This window comes from Aulonocara stuartgranti (genome assembly GCF_965226115.1).
Source record: "Aulonocara stuartgranti genome assembly, chromosome: 11".
Classification (NCBI taxonomy): Eukaryota; Metazoa; Chordata; class Actinopteri; order Cichliformes; family Cichlidae; genus Aulonocara; species Aulonocara stuartgranti.
The window spans coordinates 20,825,150-20,843,722 of record NC_138947.1 but is presented as its reverse complement, the minus strand read 5'-3'; the positions used below and the strand labels follow the sequence as shown (position 1 = coordinate 20,843,722).

Below are 18,573 nucleotides of genomic sequence, written 5' to 3'. Positions count from 1 at the left end.
GCATGGAGCTGCACGGCGTCAACGCCTCAGCGCTGTCAGCTTGTTAATACGTTAGCGCCGTGCAGCCCCTAGCACGGGCGATCCGGTGTTCTGACAAACCATCCTACTTTGGCAAAACGTTCTACTGTAAGTAGTTTATGCACATTTCTGCTGCCACAGAGTAATTCCAGCACCAATTTAAGTAGGTATGACGGTTTGCCACTTAACTTTGCCCATCAGAGTATACTTGTAGCTCATATGCATACAGCCAGGATGGTTTGCCACTTCATTTTACCCGTTAAAGTATGCTTGTAGGTAACATTCACAAAGGTAGCATGGTTTAACACTTAATTTTACCCGTCAGAGTATGTGTGTAGCTGTTATTAACAAAGGTAGGATGATTTGCCACTGAATTTTAGCTGTTAAAGTATGCTTCTAGCTCAGATTAACAAAAGTAGGACGATTTGCCACAAAATTTTAGCAGTTTAAGTATGCTTGTAGGTGACATTCACAAAGGTAGGATGGTTTGGCAGTTAATTTTACCGGCCAGAGTATTTTTCTAGCTAATATTCACAAAGGTAGGACAATTTGCCACTGAATTTCATGTTGTGCGTATGAGCAGAAACAACGGGTAGAATGGTTTGCCAGGTAGGATGGATTCCCAGAACACCGGGTTAACTCGCTAACGGAGATTTGCCACATTAATGCAATTGTGGTGTTAAGTAAGTTGAACTAGATTCATGCTGACAGCACTAATTTAGTCACAAACGATGTTGTTGAAATTAAAGCCAAGACCTCATGATGCCACACATTAAACTCTTATTAGTCAACCTGAAGAAGACAAAACCTGAAAACATTTTTTTAGGAATTTCTAACTGGAACCAGGTGGAGGACAACAGTTTAATAAACACTAACAGCTGCTCTGCCAGCTTGGCTAAAATGGCTGTTAATTCTGAGTCAGGTGCATTGTGGCTTCACCCTCTATGCTTTGTTTTGCTCTGGAACTGCATCAGTGAAAACAAATTAACCTTGGTTTGGTTTTGTCCTCTTTTTTTTTAACTGATACCTGCGGTGAGTGACATTTACAGCGTTTCATGCCCTCTCTTTGTCCTGAAACACTGAGATACACAGAGTGAGAAGAGAATGTGCTGCTCCAAGGACACAAGGACACAATGAAGGCTGCTTCTAACAGCTTGGACGAGTTTACGGACACTGTCACCTCCTATATCCACTTCTGTGAGGACAGCATTGTGCCATCACGCACCAGGGTGAGTTATAACAATGACAAACCCTGGTTTACTCCTAAACTCAAAAAGCTGTGGCTGGAAAAGAGAAAGGCGTTCAGAAGCGGAGACAGGGACTGCTACAGAGAGGCCAAGTACAGGTTCACTAAAGAAGTGGACATTGCCAAACATCAGCACTCTGAGAAGATGCAGCAGCAGATCTCAGAGAATGACTCGGCCTCTGTGTGGAAAGGTTTTAGGAATATTACAAACTACAAGCCTAAAACCCCCCACTCCACTGATGACTTGCTCTTGGCCAACACCCTCAACGACTTCTACTGTCGTTTTGACGAGCCATCAGGCAGCCTTCACACCTCCAACGACCCCAACAATAGAGGCACTTTGGACACTCATTCCCCCACCTCTCCCCCCTCCATAGAGCCATCACCACCTTCAAACTGTTCACCTGCAACACCCGCCCCCTCACCCCACACAAAAGAGGATTTCACACCACCTCCTCCGACCACAACTCTTCATATTCATGAAGCAGGTGTGAGGAAGCAGTTTAGGAGTCTGAATGCTCGGAAAGCTCCCGGCCCAGACGGTGTGTCTCCTGCCACCCTCAGACACTGTGCAAACGAGCTGGCCCCAGTGTTTTCTGGCATCTTCAACTCCTCACTGCAGGCATGTCATGTGCCTGCCTGCTTCAAGTCCTCTACCATAATCCCTGTCCCCAAGAAACCTAGGATCACTGGACTAAATGACTACAGACCCGTGGCTCTGACATCTGTGGTCATGAAGTCATTTGAGCGCCTAGTTCTCTCCCATCTCAAGACCCTCACGGCCCCCCTCCTGGACCCCCTGCAGTTTGCATATAGAGCCAACAGGTCTGTAGACGACGCCATCAACATGGCCCTACACTTCATCCTGCAGCATCTGGACTCCCCAGGAACCTACGCCAGGATCCTGTTTGTGGACTTCAGCTCTGCCTTCAACACCATCCTTCCAGACCATCTCCGAGGCAAGCTTTCCCAGATGAATGTGCCTGATCCCATCTGCCGGTGGATCACTGACTTCCTGACGGACAGGAAGCAGCATGTGAGGCTGGGAAAGAATGTCTCGGACTCCCGGACCATCAGCACCGGCTCCCCTCAGGGCTGTGTTCTTTCTCCTCTGCTCTTCTCCCTGTACACCAACTGCTGCACCTCCACCCACCAGTCTGTCAAGCTAATCAAGTTTGCAGATGACACCACCGTCATTGGGCTCATCTCTGATGGGGATGAGTCTGCCTACAGGAGGGAGGTTGAACGTCTGGTGTCTTGGTGCAGCCACAACAACCTGGTGCTGAATGCCCAGAAGACAGTGGAGATTATTGTGGACTTCAGGAAGCACACAGCCCCACTCCCCCCCATCATCCTGACTGACACCCCCATCACCTCTGTGGACTCATTCCGCTTCCTGGGTACCACCATCACCCAGGACCTGAAGTGGGAGCCCACCATCACCTCCGTCATCAAGAAAGCCCAGCAGAGGATGTACTTCCTGAGGCAGCTGAAGAAATTCAACCTGCCAACACGGACGATGATGCAATTCTACACTGCAATCATCGAGTCCATCCTCACCTCCTCCATCACCGTGTGGTACGCTGGAGCCACTATCAGGGACAAACAGAGACTGCAGCGTGTTGTGCGCTCTGCTGAGAAGGTGATTGGCTGCAGACTCCCATCTCTGCAGGACCTGTACACCTCCAGGACACTGCGGCGTGCAGCTCGGATCTCAGCTGACCCTTCTCACCCTGGACACAGTCTGTTTGACCTGCTCCCCTCAGGCAGGAGGCTCCGGTCCATTCGCACCAGAACCTCTCGCCACAAGAACAGTTTCTTCCCCTCTGCTGTTGGACACATGAACAATAACCACATGACTGTCCCCGCCACTAACACATGACCCTACGCTGTGTCACTGCATCATTTCATGTTTGGCACTGATCACCACCTGCACTCATGTATATATCTTTCTACGTAGCACTCATAATTCTTATTCTCATGTATATATCTCATGTATATCTCATGCACATATCTTTCTTTCTACATAGCACTTTAATTCTTATTGTCTGCACTGAAGCACCGCAGCAATTTCCTAATGTTGTAAACCTCAACATCTGGCAATAAACCCATTCTGATTCTGATTCTGATTCTGAAAATGAGACAAAGGAAGCTGACTGAAATGACTTTTAGTGCACTGTATCTGTGTATTTGAATATATGCAAATGTAAAGAAAGACTTTTTTCTGATCAAAGTGACAAATGTTATTTTTATATAACATCTGGTACTGTTGTTTATAGACATAAATACTTTACCCTGCATGACCTCTTCTTTCACTTAGCCCAAGGCTGAATCCTCTGCTCCGTGCACCTAACAGAATGCAGAATGATTTTCATTTGTTTGCAAGATTTCTTAGTCAAACCCCACCTGAGACAAAAAAGGTGGGGAGTGGAGCCAGTATACAGACAGAAATGATGAGAGGAAATGTGTTTTTATTGATCTGTCTAAGGAAAATTGGACACCAGCAATACAAGCTTACAAATAATATGAAGCCAATACACAACACTAAGAGTTATTGAAGAGGTGCTCTGAAATATAATGATCATAATCCTCTCAGGACACTTGTGTTTAAATTACAGTTGTGATCCATTTAGTTCTGCTGTGTTGGCACTCTTGTTACTGGGGTGATACCCTCAAAGGCACTGCTGCATTTATTCATAACCAATTAATTGCTACCAGTCTGAACCTCTGCTGACAGTTTTGTAGACAAAAATGGATCTATTTGACACTAAATGCACAAAACTGGATACCTATATCTTTTTATTAACCATTCCTTAAAGGTAGCTGGCATTTGTAGAGCATATTTCTAGTCTTGCTGGCCACTGAGAACTCTATCGATATCACATCTGCACCAGTTAAAGCCAGTTTAGAAACACCTGTTATTATATCCTGCGCGCTATTTTGGACTTTTTATCGTGGTCTGATAAAGAGAACATATCCAGTGAGCTGCAGGGGTCAGAGGAGAATAGCCTTTGCTTCCAGCAAACACAAAGCAACAGCAACTTATGTAACCATAACTAATAAAGTGACTCAAAGAGAAACATATAGTACATCCTTGTACGCTGCGCCTGTAGAGACAGTAATGCACTTTTGCTGTGCCCGTTTTTCTTGAGAGTGCTTGATGTTCCACATGTGAATGATATTTTTTGTTTTCTTTTACCATCAGAAGTAACATGTGAGCACATTGAGCCAACATTTCAGAGTACAGATCAGCAAGACAACAAACATTTTTCAAACAGACAAGAGTTCAAGTCTTGTTTTGGCCGTTTTTGAAGTTCCACAGAAAGTGGTCATGGTCATCAAGGTGAGCTGTGTGGCGGGCAGGCGTTGGACCCAAATGCAGAACTCAAACATAAAGGGATTGAAAAAAGGAGCAGCTTTATTTGGCTGTAAACACTAGAACACTACAAACAAGAAAACAAAATCGAAACTGGAAGACTTGAAAACAGGAATGACGGGAAAAACCACACCACTACAAAGGACGATGCAACAACAAGCAGAGGGCAACAAAGGGCTTAAATACGCAGAGGGGTAATGAGGGAAATAGAAACACACGGGGAACACAGCTGGGAGAGATCGAACATAATGAGAAGGAAGGAAAAAAAATCTGAACACACTAAAGCTGTGTCCCAAAACGTAGACCGCATCCTTCGGAGGACCCGGCCAAGACCGAGAAGGCCGGAAGTGCGAGGCTGTGAAATGGGATAGTCTAGCCTTCAGATTTGCGTCACCGCTGTCTCGGTGGAATTTAATAAAGTCAGCTGTCTGCTCCTTGCTATCTAAAATATAACAGGACACTGGCATAAATTCTCAACCATCTCACACTTCTGTTTAATCAGTTTTCTGTTTGACGTTTATTCAGCTATGTGAAAATCCCAGAGGAACCCACCTGATGGATTAATACATTTTTATTTAATCTAATCTAATAACTTTGATCTCAGCCAAAACGATTTACTCTGGAACAAATAAAAGACAGAAAAAAGCCAAACAATAACATTTTTAAGTTATCCGAGTGACTTATATATCATGTTTAACTTGAGTAGCGAAAGACATCGAGTCTGAAAACGATGAAGCAGGGAGTCCGCTGCTCTCGCCGGCTCGAGTGACCATTGAAACCTCCGGCTAGCTATCGAGCGGATGGGTAACAGCTACTTTCTCGCCTGAAAATATGTTAAAAGTTTATTTTGTGACTTAGAAAGATTAAAAAGAGTAATATTAAAACTTAGTAGTGGCTGCCATTGTTGGAAACTGGAATTGGCTGGGCCGCACTCTGTGACATTACAAGATGGTACTACAGTGTCACTCAGAGAGACGTAGCTTGATCAGAAGGACTTTGAAGGAATATGAATTCTGGGATATGGTGGGCCATGAAGGACACACCTGACCCATCCTTCAAATTCGGAGAAATTAAGGACGCATTTGTCGGCCACATTTGAAGGAGTCGACAAATTGAGACAGCCTTCGTCGCCTGGTTGTGACGTAATCGGCCTTCAAATGCGGCTTCCAAAGGACGCAGCCTATGTTTTCGGAAAACAGGAAACATGATCGCACACTGAAGATGTGGGCTTGACGCTAGGACTGGGGAAGACACAGGAGACACAGACATGGGCAAGACTAGACATGAAACTTGGAATTTGGGGAGGCACAGTAACAGAAACCTTAGAAATGACCAAATAAAACACAAAACCAGAACCATGACTAACAATGAATCAGCTTTCACAAACAATCTATGCGATCACTTAGAAATTAATGACCATAAATATAGAAATAAAAATGCGGCATTGAAATGAAATGGCACTTATTTAAGTGTCACTGAGAAATTCAATATAAAGGAGAAATTCATCCCATCCAGTGTTATTTTATGCCTGTTTTTCAGATAAAAAATGGTTTTAAAATGTGATAAGTTTGAGTAAGTGGTAAGGTCACAGCAATAAAACTGGTGTTGCATTGATTCCTTGGCCTCACAAAAGAAAACATGCAGTACATTTTTGGAAAAACAGGCAAAATTATGTTGCATTATTGCTTCACAGTTGGAGCTTGCAGTCCAGTTTTCTTTCAGGAGACAATACAAAACATCACAGCAGTTTGCCTGGAGACCTGCACCTTCAGGGTGTTAGCGTAAATATACAGTTTGCTCTTAGTCATCCAGACTGGCTACATAGAGCTTGTATAAGCCCTCTATCTTTGGATGTTGTGTTCCTGCTCTGCTGCTATTCAGTGCGATCTATTCACTGAGGGACATTGGCGAAGGCTCGTCATTTCTCAGCTTTTTCACCCACTTCGTAGGGGGTAGTGTCATAATTACTTGTTTCTTTTCAACTTGCAAAATGAAGCTTGGCGAGAAAATATTGACGCCCATAATTGCTTGTTTTCTTCTTAAAAGTGTTTTCGTCTCTCCTGCTGATTATCCAAGGGAGGAAGTTAGCTTATAGCATTCTTATTTTAGACTCCTTCCTGTGTCTTCTAATGGATTTTACAATTTATTCAAACGTACTGTTTTATTTGCTTATAATTTTCTATTATAGTACAAGTTTGTCTTACATTTGTTGACTGATTCCCAACCTCTTACTTTTCATATTACATAATATACCATCTTTCTCATTTTCCAACTTTGAAAAACTTTTGTAACACTCAAATCACTGAAGAAGATATCATCATAGCAATGAAGGAAGGTTTGAAGCTTGTGCTTGCACCACAAGATCTGCTCTTGGCATATTTTCATTGCTTTAGGAGTAAAGCTGTGCTACGAAACACTGAAAACACCTAACTTCTCACAGTTAGTATAAAGTTGTAACAACGTCGGTGAATTCAAAAGAGATTTCTGCATTTGCTTGGGGGCAGCACGCCGGTAGATAGAGAAGCAAAGCCTTAAAAATCTATTTTTAGGGTTTTGTTTGATTTTCAGCATCAAACAACTTATAAACATAGACTGTGACCTAATGTGTCCAACCACACTGAAACACAAAACACATGAAAGAATTCAGAAAAGACAGCTGTTATATAATGATATAATTTATAACATACACGCACTGGCCAATTCAATAGGTATACCTTACGAAGTACCAGGTTGGATCACCGCTTGCCTTTACATCTCTGCTAACCGCTTAACGCCTGATGTATCATATTTGGCATACATAATTTTTCTGAGTTTTGGAGACGTGTTAATGTTCAAGAAACAACTTTGAGTTGATTGTGACATGGTGTGTTATCTTGCTGGAGAAAGGTGGGTACAGGGTCCAAGAAAATATCCACAATATACCCTTGACCTTGATAAAGGGGTGATGGATCCACATTTTCATCTAAATGAAGCAGCAGAAATAAAGACTCAAGAAGAAGAAGTCATCATTGCTAGTTTACTTTCACACATGTGAATCCTTCTGAGCCAGCAGAAAGATTATACACATGACAGCTTGAGCAGCGGGCACCATGGTGGAGTGAAATGGGCTTCATAAATCATTCCTTGGCATCTGTCACTTTCAGTTTAATTTACCTTAATTTAGCAATTTGTCTCTTCAGCTTCCTTCAGTTTAACCACCTAAATTAAAGGGAAGCACTGCTAATTTAATGCAACGAGGGTCTATTTGCTGGTCACAGGAAAAGTTCAGGCTGTGAACACCATCTTTTTCTCTGAAACGAGTTTATTAGGGAAGTCTCAGAACATAGCCTTGTGGTATCAGGGTTACTATTGCTTAAGCTTTGAAATTTAAATCCAAAACTCTGTGTTATCAGCTGACTGTGGAGCGTTACCAGGCAGGGTGTGTGTAATGATAAGATGCTGCTGAGTTGTATCACAGAAAATGAAAGACCCAATGTTTTTGAATGGTAAGTGTCAAAAGCCTAGAAATCTTGAGCTCTTCCAGTTCAGTTATTATCTTCTTGTTGTCTGATGAGCATACTCAAAGCTTACAGAAGTGAAATTCTGTACTGCATTTTAAATTATCTTCAATCATAGTGTTAAGATAAATTGTGTAAAATCTGAAAATCAACTTTACAAATCTAAAGTATTTTCTTGTAACCAAGCTTTAAATGCTGTCTGTTTATTTCTCTTCTAAGCTTGAACACTTTAACATGCGACTCTTTATGGACTGAGCAATTGGGACTCAGCCACCAAGGCAGCCTCAAGTGGCCATTAGAGGAACTGCAGTTTCTGTTGGCTCCATTTTTTAGCCTCACAGGTGCCCCATGCTCTCTGTGTTTATCCTGAAATAAATGAGTCGGTATGTAAAGTGAAGCTGCTGAGAGCAAATTAGCATAACAATAATTGTTGTGCCTACAAATTGAATTCTTTACTGTAAAACCCCTTAGCAAAGCTAAAAATGTTGGCACTTCCACTTAGACCTAATAAGCTCTCCATTTGGAAGCCACAGTAATGAAATTCAAACTGACATTTCAGTCCAACACCAGTATTAATAAAACTGCTGTTATTTTAGTGTGCCTACTTGACTTTTAAATTAAGCGTCTAATAACCTGACAGAGCAGCGTTTCAGCTCTGGGTTTGATGAGACAGAGTGGATATGCACAGATTTTATCTGCTGTGAATTTGACAGAAATCGTCGGAGAGAAACGATCACGGGATGCATCAGATTCAATATTAAGAAAGAGGCAGTGACTGGAAAACAAACACGGCATGTTTTTGTCAAATTGTGCTGTTCTCGTCTTTCAAGGGGAATGAAACTATTAAGGTTTTAATGTTATCTTTGATTGCTGAGCTCCGGCTGGTTTGATTGCACGTGTACCGTTTTCCTTGAATCTGTGTTTCCGCTGAGATGTAAAAATGGCTGCTGCTCTACAGATAATAGCTTTCATGTAGAATTTAAGAAAACATGGGATGTTTTGGCCAACACATCAAAATCGGTTCTATATGCAGTGTGGTGACAAAATAGATGGAGAAGAAATGCTGAAGTCAGACTAATTACTGTTAAAAAAAAAAAAACGTAATAAAAATGAGACTTTAGACAAAACATGAAAAGAAACTAAAATAAAAACATGTAGGACATGTATTTAACTTTAGTCTGCAACAATTTGTTACTTTCACAGAAATCACACTGTAATACAAACCGCATGAAAACTATCCATCCGTCTTCTTTCACTTCTTCAATTTAGGGATGCAGACAGGTTGGAGGCTATCCCACAACTCTGGGATAAATGTGACAGACAATTTAGTCACTTTGCTAAGTACACCTCGGTCGTACCAGGTTGGAGCCCCTTTCCCCTCCAGAACAACCTTAATTCTTTGTGGCGCAGATTCAAGAAGGAAATAATTGCTGAAAGATTATGGTCCATACTGACATGATAGGATCACACAGTAGCTGCAGATTTGTCAGGTGCACATCCATGATATGAATCTCAAAGACTGTGGAGGCAGTTGGATAATTAGAGATTTGAGTGAATAAGCCATTGAACAGGTGTGCCTAAATAAGTGGCTGGTGAGTGTCCACGTGACTAATCAGACATACACAACAGGTGGAGCTGTTAGAAAGAACTTTAAACTCCTCTGAAATGCTTTTTAAGGAACTTGAACAAACTTGATGATAGCCAACCTTTATCGGGTTTCAGGGTCTTGAGGTAAAAGGAGCTGTGAAACAATCTTAGGTTTTTAATGCTGGATAAGGGGAAGAGAATCCATCAAAGGTTGAGAAAGTATTTTTGTGCATTTATATATGTTATTGTCCTGGCCATCAAAGCAAAGTTTGAAAAAAATCACATGTATATCTGAAAAACGTTCCTTTATGGCAGGTCTAATGAACTTGTTGGGCACTGTATATATACATTCCCAAGCAGTAAACAGTACTTAGTTAAACATTTGTGTCACTAGAAAGTCTGTGTTCAGATCAAACACTGATTTTATTGTAATACTTTCAAATATACGACTGCTTTATTTAAGTTTAATGAAAACCTTTTTTTACTCTGTATCTTGTCTTGTGTCTTGGCAGCACAGTGGTGTAGTTGTTCAGCTCTGCAGGCTCACAGCAAGAAGACTGTAGCTTGAAGTCTTCCTGGGGCCTTTGTTCTCACTAGTCTTAGTGGGTTTCCTACCACAGTCATGAGTGTGAGGTTAATTTGTGATTCTAAGTTGGCTGCAGGTGCTGATATGTTATGTATAAAACCTTGAGTGGTCAGTGAGATCAGAAAAGTGCGAAACAATTTTAAACCTATGAATGTATAACAGTATAAATTATTGGGCACCTGATTCTGTGCCTTAAAAAAGAAATCAAATACTTAAAGTACTCTTGTCCTGTCCGCTGTGTGATTAATTTCTGAAACTACAAATCGGGGACAACAAAGGAAAAAAGGTTTATTTGATTTTACCGCTGCTTCTCCACTGTAATTTTGTTTTGTTATCATCTGTTAATTCTTCACTTTGAACTGTTATCGCTGCACATTTTCATTAAGTGCAGGTCATTTCTTATGTGTCATATTAAAATATGTATAACGCATATATTTCATGTCACTGCCCGGCTGCAGAAACAAATGCTCCAAACTGTGAGGCAGTTGAAGCATCAGACTGAAGTCGCCTGCTGTGGATTAAGGATTACCCAACCCACACAGACAAACACGGGATTATGTTTTTGTCTTGTTTTGCCCACCGCAGAACTGGAGCCCAGCCTGCAGATAAATGATACTTTCACAACACACAGGAAGAGTTTTATGCACTTCAGAGGAGTCATAGTGTTTATAAAGCCTCCTAAAATGGGTGCTTTGAAGAATTAAAGAAATAAAAAAGTGCTGTCTAGTTTGAGTGACAGGGTTTTACTACACTTATCCGATTTTTGGGACAGTTGTGTGCAACAGCTCAGGGGTCACCACAGCGAATCATCTGCCTCCATCTCACCCTAAGCCTGATAACCTCCTTTTTCACACCAACCCTCTGCATGTCCTCCTTCATTACATGCATGAATCTTCTTTGTGATCTTCTTCTTTTCCTCCTGCCTGGCAGCTCCATCTTCAAAATCATGTCCAAACCATCTCAGCCTTGCCTTCGTAACTTTGTCTCCAAACGGCTCAACCCGAGATGTCCCGCTGATCTGCTCATATCTAATCCTGTCCCTGCTGCAAATTCCCCACCAAAATCTCAATATCTTCGACTCTGCCACCTCCAGTTCCAGCTTTGGATGGTTAAACTCATCTGCCTTGACTACTTCTGCTCCTTGCATCTTCACCCTTCCACCTGCCTCCCTCTCATTCACACACATGCATTGTCTTTCTTGTACTGCTTTTCATTTCTCTTTTCTCCAGCGCATACCTCCACCTCTCTTTCACCGTGTAACAAAATGAGATTAAAATCATGAGAGAAAAGTCCACAGTGAAATATTTCCATCTTCTAGTTGTTAATACCTAGTTAAATCATGCTAATGTGCTGAAAACATCACATTTAGGTAATGATTGAACTGTAAATACATCCGAATAATAGAGTTTATTGTTCATGATCTGATTTTAATCATGTGATTTAGTCTTTTCGCTACTTTTTTCCTTATTCATCCCCATTAAAAAAAATGTAGAATGGACCAATCCACGGTTTTGGAGAATTGTTACACTCCTGTTGAAAAACAGTCTATCCTGATTTTTTTTTAAATGCTTCCATACCTTATGTGCCTCATGGTGCTTTAATCCACTGCCTACCATTCTTTACTTGTTTGTGTTCTCTATATATATCACACACATAAAAAACATAATACATTTTTTATTCAAACCAGACTGAATCCTGTTACCTCGCGGTTGAATCTTGTGCTTCAAAGCCGCTGCCTTATTGTTATGGGACATCAACATCTCGTAATTCAGTGGTTCCCAATGGGCACACTGGTATGGCTTGAGGCAATCAATGAATTAATTTGCAGTATCAGTTCTTTGCATGCACTGTTGCAAAAGCTGCCATCTTCTGGCGTCAGCTTTCCCACAGACAACAGTTGGGAGGGGAATGCTAATGCTATCGTGGTGCTACAAAGCCAAAAAGCAATTAGAAAGCAAACAACTCTTCTGAGAGAGATTTGGCCAAATCCTCAAGAGCGGATCTGAGCCCGCAGGCACCAATACTGGCTTGTTGGTTTGTGTAGAAGGTGATGAATATATTACAACAGTAGCAACCGGAATCATCGGATTTATAAAACTTTATTAATCCCTGAGGAAATTATGTAGCCACAGTTGCTCCAAGAAAGTAACAATAATTAAAGTAGTTAAAGTACCATTTAGATCAAACAATTTATTACAAATTAGCTCTACTATACAAACATCCCAGTATATTACACGGAATTGAATATAGATAAAGTTGAAATTGAGGTGCCCCTCTTGTCATATTAACATTGTTATTTTCTCTGTAGACAATGTGCAAATAGTAAGGGTCTGTAACTATTGCAATGTGGACTTGTACTTTAGATTTAGGAGTTATGCAGAGAGACAGCCACAGGCTGTGGTGATAATCTCAGTGTATCAATGAATGTGAATTCTGCAGAGGGCTTACCCTGCAGTGTGCTTGGAGTTTTTAGTATTCAGTTTCTGAGAAACTGTTCTAGTATATTTTAAATAGGATTTCTATGGGACCCTCTGTACTGGTTCAGTTTGCCTGTGAGGCTCAGCTTTAAAAAAAACAATCTGGAAACGTCTCATCTATACTAGAAATTCAACCCCAGATTATCTGAGCTGTACTGTCACTTTTAACACATAAAAGACCCTGAAATTAGATTCTAATGAAAGAACCGTTCCTCAGGTATGGCTGCAGGATAAGGTGGTAAAGGAGGATGTCCCTTTGCCATGCTATCAGAGGCTATGTATTTATGTTCCCAAATGTTCAATTTCCCGGGACCTTGCACTATTGTGGAAAGTACCCTATATTGCTTGACTGGTAATTCAGCCATGCAACTGTGAGCTGTCAGATAAAAGGTTAAAAAATATCATGAATATGATTTTCATAATTTTAAACCTGCTGGAAGAGTCAGATGAGACCTGATTTTCATACTGCTGCATTAATTCACAGATAAAGCCTTGGCAAAGTGGTGAGGTTGGTTTTATTAAACAGGTGCAGAACAATAATAATTATAGAAGAATGCTTTGTGAAACTGAAGGGCTCTCTGTAAGTAATAAAAAAATAGACAAGAACTCAGTCCCGATAAATGAACCACTTGGATACAGCAACAGGATTCACCACCCTCCTCATCCTCAGCACACATGCGTTCATGTGCAGCCAGCGTCATATTATAGGAGGTGGACTCTGCCATCATCATCATCATCATCATCATCATCATCATCATCCCCAGCCAATGGAGAAACCAGTGGAGGACACACTTAAACAGTGTCTACGGAGCAGTGCGGACCAGAGCGCAGCGCCCGGCACCACAAATCCAACTTCCCGCACACGTACTCTCGCACAACATCTGAACAACAGAAAGTGAGTTTTGTGATTCTCCTCGTGGACTCTTTCCCCTCATAATTTTCATGGAAAGGGCTGTGGGATGCTTTAAACAGCAGTCAGCTGGGAGGATAATCAGCTGGGAGATGCTTTTTTTTACGGACTGCTTCCCACTGCGTCTTGAGATGAATGTAAAGCTGAAAGTGAGTAGACTTGACTTGAACCTGTAATATTTATAAACCTTGATTAGCTCGTTTATAAGAACTGACACTATTATGTGTGGTAATATGTAGAAACGGGTCTTAGAGGTCTGCACTGTGATTTTAGAAGTGCGCTAAAAAAAAAAAAAAACAGCAGCAGAACAGGTTTGTTCATTCTTCTTAAATACAAAGTAACTGAGTTAAAAACTTTCATGTAAGTCCATCCAACCATCCATCTTCCGCATATTACATGTAAGTAATAAGAGCATTTCATTTGTTGTGGAATCTTGCAAGGAGCACATACTCATGCAGGGCAGCGCTAATCTGTGCGTGCTGGAACAAACTTATTTATTTATAATTTTGTTATTTTCTTCTCCTTTCGATTTTTTAAAAATGATTTTACCTAAACAATTATCGGCAGGATATTCGTGAGCTGTCTGCATGCCTGCGCTCAGAAGATGATGGCCACAGAGGGAAACAAAACCCTTCTGGGTAACGCATCTTACACTGAAAGGCAACATGAAGACAGGGACGCCTGTAGCTGCGCATTGGTTCTGTTTCTGAAGTTGAATGTCCAAGAAAACAGCGCGGAAGATTAGAAACGCTTTTAATTTTTCATTCAACTTTGATCTAACTCTGGATACATTATGTCTCCACGGCGTTTTTTTTTTCTTTTCAATTTCTTAACTGTGCTCTCCGTGCGCATTGGGCTCCCGTGATAACCATGTATGGATTTCCATGCAGGGATGGAGGTTTCAGCTGGTGCGTGTCTGAAAAGCGACTCGGTGGCCTTAAAAAGAAGAAAACTGTCTCGTTGTTTACATTTACATTTAATCGCCTAATTGATTTCTACTTTTTTACACAAAACGAAATCCCAGTAATGCATCTGTTTAGTTTATTCCAATGTAAAATGTTGGTGCTCCACGAGAAGGCTGTCCAGGAACCTGCCAGACTGTAGATTAAAACAGGCTGTGAGCGTCAGCTGGGTTTTGTTTACTACTACAGTTGTTGTCCGGACAGATTATTACGTCATCTAACCTCGTGCTGGAGTTAGTTGTAGGCCATCCCTCCTTCTATCTATCCATCCATCCTTCCTTACAGCCTAACCTCCCTCCCTCCAACCCATCCAGATGGCCCGCACGCGAGGGCGCAGAGCAGAGAAGAGCAGGGCGCATGCGCCAATTGTGCAGCCCACATCTGTTTATTGCATAAGACCACACACCACAGGGCTACCTGAAGGCAAACTGTTCGACAAAGAGAGAAAATAATTGTTTGTTATCATTAAAAAAAATCTTTTATTTTGTGTGAGCTTTTTTCTTTTTTTTTCTTTTCTTTAATTAAATCACACTTCACCAAATATTTCTTTAAAATCTTTATTAGGCATACCTGGATCGTATCTGTGTGTGTATGTGTGTGTATTTTAAATGCACATGGCCTTGTTTTGAGTCAAATCACATGTATATTGCCGGTCCTTTGGTGTATTCGGCTGCGTTTTCTTACTTTGCAATTGATAATTAGTCTGCCCTGTTCTGTTCATGTGGTGTTTATTTCTTATGTTATAGTGTATTGAGCACTTAAGTCCACTTTAAAGGTCTTTGTTTGAGCTGAGAGGTAGCTCTACAGGAGCAGGGGCAGGTGAGAGGAACAGGTTGGCGGGCAGATAAAGGCTCAAGTGGAGGCTGAAAATCACAAAGGCATAAAAGAAAAAAATGTATATTTCTTTTGGGGACATTTTGCCACCGACTGACAAAACGAATGGGGGAGAGAGAGGAGGGGGGTGTAACATGCACCAAAGGTCTCCTGACAATGAATCAAATTGTGGACACTGTGATCATGTAGCATGCACTATGGGGTGCCATGGATACCACTAGCCCTTGCATGTGCAGAACTAGTCTAATCTTCATGTCTTTTGAAAATCAGCCAATATTTTAGACAGAATCAGAAATAGTTCGCTGTTTATAGCTTTTGTGTCATTCCACGGGGGAAAGAATCAGTGGGTTGCAACGGTAAACCATGATAGAATCATTGTGGTAGTCCCTCCCATAGGAACAAATGCCAGTGATTTCAGGTTGAGGACTAGGCAGTGATTGAGCAAGGGCTTATTCTTTTTGGGGTGGGGTAAAGCAATATTTATTGGACTGGTATTTATATTGAGTTTTTTTTTTTTTTTAAGTTCTTTTAGAAGAGAATAGCACTTAAGGCACTGTTGGGATTTGAACCCAGGATCTCCTGTTTACTAGACAGGCGCTTTAACCAGCTAAGCCACGGCACCACTATGATGAGCAGGAGTCAGGTGATGGAGGGAGGAGTACAGCTTTAGGCCATGTGGGACAATGTGTGGCTGATGCTCTAAATACTACAAAACCCATAATCGTCCTCCAAGGTTCATTTAGTCATGGGGAGCAAGCCAAGTAGACATGCAAATCAGATATTCTGCAAATAAATGAAACAATACACTCATAATCCAGGCAAGTTCTTTGTACAAATTACGTCTACATTGGCTAATTCTACTTCACACAATTAATGTCCTCTGGAAAGATTCAGTGCTAACACAGTAAGTGTGACACTGTGGTGTACTGGTCATGAAAAATGTAACACATACGAGGCTAATTTTCAGTGCACGGCCCAAGTTTCAGGGAGTTACATCAGACTGAATGGAGCAATCATGATGTCTTCTTCAAGAAGTGAATATGTTTACATTTCCTTACTTTTGAAGATGTGGGACGGTGGTTAATTCCAAGAAGTTAAAGCACAACACTGCCCCACAAATAAGCTGCAGTTGTGTTGATTTAAATACAGTTTCTGTACTACTATGTCCAAAGTGTTGCTGAATGCCATTCCTGGTTTTATTAGGCTGCTCCACTGTTGTTACTGTTGTTACTCTTTTATAAGGGCTTGGCTGAACAGGTTTCAGCTTTCTACTTCCTGCTGTTTAGTTATTTGAATCATTTGGTCTGTAAATATAACTACTTACCAACAAACAGATACTGTGGACATACTTTAGAGCCATGCTGAGTTGATATTTAGTCTCCAGATTTGTGTCTTTTTTCTTCCCTGATTTCAGCACAAACAGCTCACACCTAACACCATTTTTGTTATGTGTTCATTCTAGGTCATGATGTGAATGCCCAGCATCGTTTTATCCAATGATTGAGTCCAGCAAGCCGACCATGTTGGACAGAACTGAACAGGCACACTGCACTGTGTGCTGCTGCACTCTGGCCAACAAAATCCTCATGGTGCTCTTCATGGTGCTGCTGATCTTTGCCACCCTCTTTGGAAATCTGGTGACTCTTGCTGTGGTTCTGGGAACCAAACACTTCCACACACCGCAGGGATACCTGAAGGCATCCCTCGCCGTGGCTGATCTGGCAGTGGGAATATTTGTGGTCCCGCTTTCCGTTTACGCTGAGGTTTATCTCATGGTCACTGACTCGGCACCGGAATGGACCTCGTACAACTCACAATCGGTGAGTTTTCACCCATGCAACATCATCGGCCCCATCTTTGCTGGGTGCACTTTGGTCTCCATCACGACTATTTTCTTTCTGACGATCGAGCGAAGCATTGCCGTGCTCAGGCCTTTGCACAAGGACTCGGTGATTACTCGTAAAAGGACCACGATCCTAATTGTCCTCTCCTGGGTGGGAAGTTTCTTCTTGGCTGTGTGTCCGATAGTTTTCAGCAGTGAAATTGCTTTGGAGTATAACTCCTGCAGTCGGATGTGTAACTACGCTCTGGGTACAATCGGCAAGTTCCCAAGCCAGGCCTGGAACATCCTCCTCCTCTTCCCCGCGTTTGACTTCACCCTCCTTGGTGGCACAGTGGTCATTAACATCATTTCTCTTTCCAGCATCAGGCAGCACTCAAGACGCAGGAAACACTTGGCTGAGAGTGAAAGCCAAAGCACGACCAAACCCACATTCTCAGACATTAAAGCAGCCAAAACCATAGGGACTCTAACTGTGGCTTTCACTGTATCGTTCACTCCAATCGCTGTCTTTGTGGTCGGGAACGTTTTGGGGAATAAATGGTGCAACTTTTCCTTTTTCGCCTTCTGGATTTTGGCTACCAACAGTTGCTGGAATGTCATTATTTACAGCGTGAGGGATCAGAAGTTCAGGCTGCTGGCACAGAAACTGCTGATGCCGTTTCATAGAAAAAACACCACCAAAACTTAAAATCGACCAGGACCAAAGACTACTCGTACACGAGGAGGGCCGCGTCATTTAGATGGTTGTTTTTTGCACAAACTCTTTGTTCAAACACATTGTGAGCCTCTTAAGAGACATACCTGCATGTCTTGTGCATTGCTGTTGTGAAATTACAGTTTATTTTTACATCGATAAAAAGCATGGAGCTTTTTCAGATCACAACTGTTTCTCTCTGTGGGTATTTGTCTTGTTTTGTGAAACATTTAAAAACTGAAGCCTGTTTCAGTTATTGGAATGATTGTTTGCTTGAGTGTAATTAATTAAAACCCGATGAAAACCAAAACAGTTTGTGCATGTTATCTTTGGATACCACAGCATCAGAGTTGTTAGTAAGATTGATGATGTTGATTCCCAGTGAGATACTTCAACATTAAGTGATCAAGACTGAGAGTATACAGGGGTCCCAATTTAGTTCCTCCAAAGGCCCCACTGAGAATCACATCAAAGGCCAGACATGTAGTATTTAGTTTGTTGACATGCTTTACTATAATCAAAAATAAATAGATCATATAGCCC

At 41.7% G+C, this 18,573-nt stretch overlaps 1 protein-coding gene across 2 annotated transcripts; it reads left to right on the top strand.

Annotated features, from left to right (window-relative positions):
• The first annotated feature begins 13,618 nt into the window (after window positions 1-13,618).
• LOC309717688 (5-hydroxytryptamine receptor 1D) lies at window positions 13,619-18,321 on the top strand. Of its 2 annotated transcripts, none has more exons than XM_082552460.1 (2): window positions 13,619-13,682; window positions 16,956-18,321. In XM_082552460.1, the coding sequence occupies exon 2, from the start codon at window positions 16,990-16,992 to the stop codon at window positions 18,022-18,024; it is 1,035 nt and encodes a 344-aa protein (XP_082408586.1). In that variant the 5' UTR covers window positions 13,619-13,682; window positions 16,956-16,989; the 3' UTR covers window positions 18,025-18,321. The 2 variants fall into 2 exon arrangements, with proteins under 2 accessions (XP_082408586.1, XP_082408585.1); XM_082552459.1 differs by having other exon boundaries at window positions 13,623-13,846.
• Window positions 18,322-18,573: the final 252 nt, after the last annotated feature.